This window comes from Rosa rugosa, chromosome 1, assembly GCF_958449725.1.
Source record: "Rosa rugosa chromosome 1, drRosRugo1.1, whole genome shotgun sequence".
NCBI classification, from domain to species: Eukaryota; Viridiplantae; Streptophyta; class Magnoliopsida; order Rosales; family Rosaceae; genus Rosa; species Rosa rugosa.
Genome location: NC_084820.1, coordinates 61,311,894 through 61,320,019, shown reverse-complemented (window position 1 = coordinate 61,320,019; position 8,126 = coordinate 61,311,894). Strand labels below are relative to the sequence as shown.

The following is an 8,126-nucleotide window of genomic DNA, read 5'->3' as shown; positions in this document are numbered from 1 at the left end:
AGATGGATCCTTCCACGTACAGTTCCGCTTATTGACTACTCAAGTCGTTTAATTATAAAACAAACGTAAAGCTGGGGTGTTAGGTACGTACAACGACGGCTCAGTCATACAAATAATGGAGCGTAATTGATTTGAGTGGGGGTCCAGAAAGAGCGTCTTTCTCTCGATCGATCACCTGCTTTTCGAGAACGGGGAAGCGGAATTTGCCCAGGTTCTTATTCCATAGTTCCACCAGCTTTCCCACAACGCGGGAAAGGGACCTACTAGCTACTACTTTGCTTTTGCTCAAAGCTCAGAAACAGCAATCCAAGTCTTCTAGTGATAACTGTTCGGCTGTTCGGCAGAAACGCCACCTGTACCTCCAGTACTCCGTCACCAACATGAACCATGTGAGATCCTCATCTTCTTCATCCCTTTCTTTATGGGAACATGATGTTTTCCTCAGTTTTAGGGGTGAGGACACCCGCAACAGCTTCACCGACCATTTATACCGTACTTTGAGTCAGCGTGGAATCAACACATTTAGGGATGCTGAAAAACTCCAGAAGGGAAATTCCGTGTTACCGACGCTCGTTGAAGCCATCCGAAGATCCAGATGTGCTGTCATTGTTCTTTCAGCAAACTATGCTTCTTCAACATGGTGTTTGAATGAGCTTGTGCATATTCTTGAGTGCAACAAAGTGGGAGGAAGCAAACTGGAGGTGTTTCCGGTTTTCTATAACGTCGAACCGTCCGAGGTCAGAAAGCAAACTGGAGTTTACGGGGAAGCTTTGTCTGCGCATGAAGATCTGAACAAGGTGGACATATGGAAGAATGCCTTGACTGAAGTAGCGAATTTCTCCGGATGGGATGTGAAAAATAGGTGAGCATTTACTATATATGACATCCTTTTACTTTTCTTCAATTGAAAGACCTATTTTTTGTACCGGAGCTGAGTACAGTTACAGTCTCTGATAATTTTCACTTGTATTATGCAAAGAATAACTTCTTTTATCTTCTCTTTTTTCAAATTAATTTGCTATACAAGGAAATCTTCTTATTTTAAGGTCCCAAATTTGAAATTTGGGGGTTGGATTATATTGAAAGGGATGTAGGGATTCTGAGTTGTACTCGGATGGCACTGATAGAATATAGAGAGTCAGAGTAGCACTAGAATTTAGGACTGGCGGGCTAGGACAATTAGGTGTTTTAGGAGAAAGAGTTTAGTATAACTGTATCAGGACTTAAACTTGACACAGAGGATTAAAAATAATAGTAACCGAGGGGAGAGATCAATATACTTCTAACTTTAGATTGTATTCCTTAATTGAATTTTTTCATAACACAAAAGATCATACCTATGTGTGTGTGTGTGTCTTTACTCTTTAGGACTTGTTCATCGACCTGACAAGTGCACTAACATCACCGACTCATCTTTGTGGTAATTATCAAACCACAACTCAATGCACACTTGTAGATCATTCTGCTGATTAGATGATACACCCACATGATAATTCCAGATCATGTTCAAGATCAGTCTAGGTAATGTTGTTTCAGACTAATCTAGGTAATTTTAAAATACTTTAAAGTTTCGAATGTCCAATAACACTTGCATATGTAACCTTTGACATCTTGGGCGGATGGTTTTCTCTTTTTTCTATATGAATGGCTTTGTGGCTTTACTTATGGCACGTTTACTTACTTGGAATGGAAAATAATCATGAATCGGAAACAAGTGGAACAGGAGAAGAAAGGAATCGGTATTGATTCCGGAGGAATGATTCCTAAACCCATCTCCCCCCTTCGTAATCGAATTCCTGAGTATTCAGGAATCGATTCCTGAGTATTCAGGAATCGATTCCTGATAAATAGGTGGGACCTACACCAATTTCCATTCCTTCATGTTACTAACACATGAATTCTTTTACCTGGAATCCGATTCCTTTATGTGTTAGTAAACACAGGGGTATTTTTACTCCGTAATCATTCCATTACATTCCATTCCATTCCAAGTAAGTAAACGTACCCTTAGAGAACTGTATTTTCGCAGGAGTGAATCAGAAGTTACCGAGGAAATAGCTGAGAAGATTTCAAATATATTGAAGTTCACGTTTCCAACTGCTAACGATGATCTAATTGGAATGAATTCTCGAATAGAGAAAGTGGAGTCCTACTTGGATCTAAGCCTGGATGTTGTTCGCACAATTGGGATTTCGGGAATGGGGGGCATAGGTAAAACAACTCTTGCACAAGAAGTTTTCAAGAAGATCCTTGGAAACTTTGATACTAACGCATTTGTGGCTAATGTTAGAGAGAAATCAGGGAATGTAAATGGTCTAGTTGACTTGCAAAAATCCCTTTATAAATCCTTGCTACACAGCGATGTAGATATACATTCTGTTGACATGGGAAAATATTTGTTAAGGAGAGGACTCCGTTCAAAGAAGGTGCTCATCATTCTAGACGATGTTCATGAACTCAAACAAATGGAAGCTCTTGCTGGAAGCAGTAAACAGAATCATTGGTTTGGTCCAGGGAGTAGAGTAATTATAACAACTAGAGATGAGCAGTTGTTGAAGTCTTATGACGTGCACAAGACATACGAGGTTGAGAAACTGAATGATGCTGAAGCTTCTCAGCTCTTGTGTCAGAAAGCCTTCAAGAAAAACCATGCTCCAACAAAATATCTAAAGCTGTGCAACAATTTTGTAAAATATGCCAGTGGCCTTCCCTTAGCTCTTGAAGTTTTGGGTTCATACTTGTGCCGGAAGGAAGTAAGTGAATGGTCAGCAGCATTGGCTAGACTATATGAAGATCCTGAAAAAGACATTTTGAGAGTGCTTCAATTAAGTTATAATGGATTGAAGTCAACAGTGAAGGACATGTTTCTGGACATTGCATGTTTTTTCCGAGGAGAGGAACAAGATCGTGTAATGAAGATCTTCACCAGTTGTGACTTTCATCCGGAAATCGGCATTGTTGACCTTATTGATAAATCTTTGATTAAAATTGAAGGGAAAAAACTGTGGATGCATGATTTACTACAACAAATGGGTTGGCAGATTGTTCGTCAAGAATCTCCTAAAGAGCCGGGTAAACGTAGTAGGTTGTGGCTTGATGAGAATGCTTGTGAATACGAACGCTGGAGGTCGTGGTTTGATGAGGAACAGTCGAGCAAATGCAGAAGGTTCTGGCTTGACAAGGATGCTCGTGCTGTACTCATACAGAATCTGGTAAGGTTTTGAGCTACTCTGTTTTTTGCACATTATGAAAGATAAATGTTGAGCATTGAAATTGGGTTTTTTACGGAGTAAGATGAAAGAAATTTGTAGAGAATGTGTCAATATTGCACCCTTGGTTACTTGAACCTCTGAAATAATAGCTTTAGTAATCTTAACAAATTCTCTTGTACAATAAGTCCGCATTTTCTTTCTAAGCATCAATAATCTCTGTTCTACTATTCTCCTAGCATCTATATATCATGCATGTAATTCATGTTTTACACACACAGATTAGGGTGTATTTATAGCCTATATGTATAGATCTATCTATATGCATACACACACAGATTGATTGTCTTTGAGTGGTTGTTAATTACAATTTCTGATATACATATGCACTTTTGTTACAGGGTACAGAACATGTTGAAGGTTTATTCCTAAGCTTGCAAGCAAAAGAAGAGTTACACTTGAATGCTGATCCATTCTACAAAATGCCAAACCTAAGGTTGTTAAAGATTTATAATGTCAACTTTGCTGGATGCATTGAACTTATTTCTCTCTCCCAAAATCTAAGGCTTTTGGAATGGCATGAATTTCCTTTGAATTCTTTGCCATCAAGTTTTAGACCAAATGTGCTCGCTGAACTCAAGATGCCAAACAGCCGAATTACGCAACTATGGAGTGAAACTGTACTGCTCTCTCTCTCTCTCTCTCTCTCTCTCCTGTATTGGAATTGTGATCAAGTAATGTTTTCTTTTCCATTAATTAATTTGCCTCAATAGTCTTGTTTTTCTAATGTCATAACAGCTTTCTGCGGAAATGCTGATGCTTATGGATCTTTCAAACTGCCAATACTTGACTAGGACCCCGGATTTTAGTACAGTTCCAAAGCTTGAGAGGTTGATCCTCGAAGGTTGTAAGAGATTATCAGAAGTTCACCCAACAGTTGGAGGTCTCAAACATCTGGTCTTATTAAATTTGAAAGGTTGTGAAAGTGTAGAGAGCCTTCCTGACTCCATCAGCTTGGAATCTCTTCAGACCTTAGTCCTTTCAGGATGTTTGAAAATCAAAAAGTTTCCAGAGATTATGGGAAACATGGAAAATATGTCGGAACTTTATCTAGATGGGACGGCTATACAGGAGCTGCCAATATCGTTGAAGCACTTAAGTGGCCTTAGTTTGTTAAATCTAAGAGGCTGCAAGAACCTCTCAAGTCTTCCAAGCTTCATTTGTAGTTTGACATCTCTGATATCTCTCAATCTGTCAGGCTGTTCACTTATTAATCAACTGCCAGAAGACCTAGGGAGCTTGGAACATTTGCAAGAGGTTGATGCCTGTGAAACTTCTATAACAAAAGTTCCTTCGTCTATTTTAGTGCTTCTCTTGAAGAACCTTAAACGATTATGTTTTCGTGGATGTAATGATTTATGGTTGCCAGCTGAGGACCCGTTCTCAGTAGGTTTTTGGTCGTTGACATCAAAATGTCTGAACAGTAGCAACAGCCTTTCTATCTTTTTTTTATTTTTTTATTTTATTTTTATATTTTTATTTAAGAATAAAAGATCATGCGATATTAGATCCTTGGAGGCACCATTGGTTATTGAAAGGGTAAGATTCTTTTTTATTTACCACATTGTTATCGAACTATTATAATTTTCTATCCAGTTTTGTTAATTAGCATTTACGTTTTCCTTGCTTGACAGCTCAAATCTTAACTTTATATCATATATCAGGTTGAAAAACTAAGTTAAGGAGGGTACAGATGTACATTGTTTTTGCATGGAATTTGTAGTTGTACTACCTAGATCTTCTACGAGCTTTCCGTTCCAATAACAAGTATCTAATTTTTTTTCCTATTTCGTTACAGGTTTTTTTGAAGGATTTAGCAGGCTTATCCCTTTCCCGTTTGACATCATTAAGTGTATCTCGTCAAGATATCTTATATATACCTGATGAGATTGGCCTCTTAAACTCACTTCAGCGTTTAGATTTGAGTGTAACTAATTTGTCTAGCATACCCGAAAGCGTCTGTGAACTTTCTAAGCTCAGAGAGCTTTGCTTGTATGGGTGTATCAGGCTTCGGTCATTACCAAAGTACGTGCCGCTGAGTCTAAAATTTATAGATGCACGTTATTGTTCTATGCTGACAAATTTTCCAAATAATTGTGCAATATGGGCTTCGGAGGAGAGTTTCAGTTTCATGGATTGCAGAAATTCAGTTAATGATATCGAAGATCATGTAAATATAAGGCGTCTTAAATACATTGAGGTTCATTCTCTCTCTCTCTCGATCTCTCTCCATTTCTCTATCATATTGAAAATCTTTGCTTACTATTTATCGTCCTGCTTTGTTTTACAGGATCGAATCTATCACGAACAGCAGTTTGAAATCCATCTTCGTCATTCTAGAATCCCAGACTGGTGTGGTTATTCTAGGAGAGGGTCTTCTGTAACAATCCCACTATCTGATCCAGAGGATGGTAATAGTACATGGATGGGATTTGTCCTTTTTGTTGCTTTCGAAATCCTTGACAATAGAAACTTTGACAAGAGTTGGGAATTGAAAGATACTTGTTGTCATTTTAGCACCTACAAAGATCCTCTTGAAAATCCCCTAGTCTTTCGAAACTTCAGTAACCCCGGGGTTGGACCATTTGTGCTCTGTTGCTATGTGCCACAACGACTGTTCTCAAGGAAGTTGAATAGAGCAAGCCGTCTACTCAGAGCTTCCATTTCAACGGAGAGACCGGATTTGGAAGTGAAAGAGTGTGGAATACAACTGATATCCCAGCAAGGTGCTGCATTGTCTGTTCAAGATTTAACACAGACAGCTAGTGATCAACTTCATCAGCTGGATTCAAATTTTGTTCCTCCACATATCGTAACGGAGGAGTATTAGATGAAGGAATGCTTAAATGGGGTCACTGCCTTTAACTTCTCACCCCCGTGAGAGTGCAGCAGAGAAGCCATAATTTACAGCTTATACTTTCAAAACTCTATGAGGTTTGCTGGTCTCTTTTTATCTACACATCACACTGCGTCCATCTCTCTTTCTCTTGGTTTCTGTCCCTGACACACTTCTTTAATATTGAAGTAGGCCAAGGGTACGGAGGCAAACGGAAGTGAGAAAGACGACTTGTAATTCTGTTCCGATAGTATCTGTTTGAATCCAAAATTAACATTTTTTCCCGACAAGGGAGACTCGAGAGAATCCCGGCCAATATTCGTGGCCCAAGCATATATTTTCGGGAAAATGATCATTTACCCAATTTTGGGGTTAATTAACCCCACTTACCCAAACACTCTAAGAGATCATTTCCCTAATACCCAATTAAGTATTTTTTTTATTCATTTTTATTTATTTTTGGGACAATTTTGCCCTCTCCTTCTTTGTCACTTAGAGAGAGAAGTCATCGAAGACTTTTGCCGGACTCCGGTGACCAGTGGCCGGCCGCAGACTCCGGAGACGGACTCCGGCGACCAGTGACCGGAATTCGGCGACCGGTCACCGGAATCCCGAATCCGGTTACCGGACTGGTGACCGGATTCTGGCGTCTGAATTTATTGTCCCCTAATAATACCCAGTAACCATATTATTGCCCCACCCCCCCCCCCCCCCCCCAATAATTATATTATTACCCTCCAATAATCATATTAATTATTGCCCTAAAGTGAATTGCATAAACTCTCAAAACCAAATGAATACACTACAGACACAATTGATCAATTTATATGTTCAATTTTGCATGTTTACTTTTTTTTTTTCCCTTCCCCATTCTTGGAGCTCACAGTATACCAAAAAAAAAAAATGGCCACCCAGAAATTACTCTGAGCACCAAATCGGAGCGAACTTCAGCCACCCCCCCCCCCCCCCCCCCGGCCGGGACTTCCTCTCAACCAATCCTTCCAATTGCCACCTCCTCCTCGTCGCCGGACTGCCAGGGCCGCATCACCCTCCTCCTTGACCTCCGCCACAAGTCCCCGTCCTCTGGTTCGATGCCGACACCACCAACAACTCCGGCCTCGCCGTCCAAGCCCTCTGCTCAGTCCAGGCCCGATCCGAATCCTACCTCCTCGGCGCCATCTCCGGACTATCCTTCCTCTCCGTCTACTACCCCAACGAGTCGTCGATTCCTGTTACGAGATCGAGAAGTCGCCGAATTTGTTGTAGCAGACGAGCACGACGTCGGCGACGATGGAGGCATAGGGCTCGATGATGGATTGCGGCGGTGATGGCCGAGAAATGCCCATTGGTAGCTCTGGGTGATGGAAGCTACGAGGCCTAGGGCTCGACTGCGGTGGTCTGGGTGAGGAAGCGAATGTGTGTGTGTGTGTGTGTGAGAGAGAGAGAGAGAGAGAGAGAGAGATGAGTGTAATTTAATAATTAAAATAAGGTCAAAACTGTCAATAGATGTTAGATTGGGTAAATGGGGTTAAAAAACTTTTAGTGGAGTAAGTGGGCAATTTTTAGGCTAAAATCGGGTAAGTGGTCACGGCCCCTATCCAGATTTGCTTCAGGATTGCTTGGCCTTCAAGTAGGCTTTATTGAGCCTCTAAATAAGATATTCCGAACTTGTATTTCTTGATTTACTAGTAATTATCAAATATTTGATAATTAATGGTGATTTGTTTGCTTGATTACCAAGTATTGCGCGAGAGGGAACAATAACGCGAGCCATGCGAATAGTCAAGTTTCCCATGCAATTAATGTGTAATGGCATGCCCGTACAATAGATAGAAGCATGCAATCATGCTTGATTGTGGTCATCAAGGAAGGTATATATATATATATAGCCCATGCAATTAAGTCCTACGGTGGACCAATTAAGGAAGGAATCATGGTTGCCCATGCAATTAAACATGGCGAATGTGGATCAATTAATAATACATATCACATATATGGACAGACTCCTTCTCATGGTGGGC

General features: G+C 40.4%; 1 protein-coding gene across 1 annotated transcript; it reads left to right on the top strand.

Annotated features, from left to right (window-relative positions):
• The first annotated feature begins 111 nt into the window (after window positions 1–111).
• On the top strand, window positions 112–6,383 carry LOC133725904 (disease resistance protein RUN1-like). Its single transcript, XM_062153306.1, has 6 exons — window positions 112–862; window positions 2,030–3,212; window positions 3,611–3,889; window positions 4,008–4,808; window positions 5,068–5,469; window positions 5,560–6,383. Exons 1-6 carry the CDS (start codon window positions 381–383, stop codon window positions 6,097–6,099), a joined length of 3,687 nt encoding a protein of 1,228 aa, XP_062009290.1. The 5' UTR covers window positions 112–380; the 3' UTR covers window positions 6,100–6,383.
• Window positions 6,384–8,126: the final 1,743 nt, after the last annotated feature.

Bases quoted from the DNA above. Each gene is read 5' to 3' on its own strand.
- LOC133725904 (XM_062153306.1), top strand. From the start codon at position 381: ATGAACCATGTGAGATCCTCATCTTCTTCATCCCTTTCTTTATGGGAA. The intron at 863-2,029 runs GTGAGCATTTAC...GTATTTTCGCAG, and splicing joins GGATGGGATGTGAAAAATAG to GAGTGAATCAGAAGTTACCG. The intron at 3,213-3,610 runs GTAAGGTTTTGA...CTTTTGTTACAG, and splicing joins CTGTACTCATACAGAATCTG to GGTACAGAACATGTTGAAGG.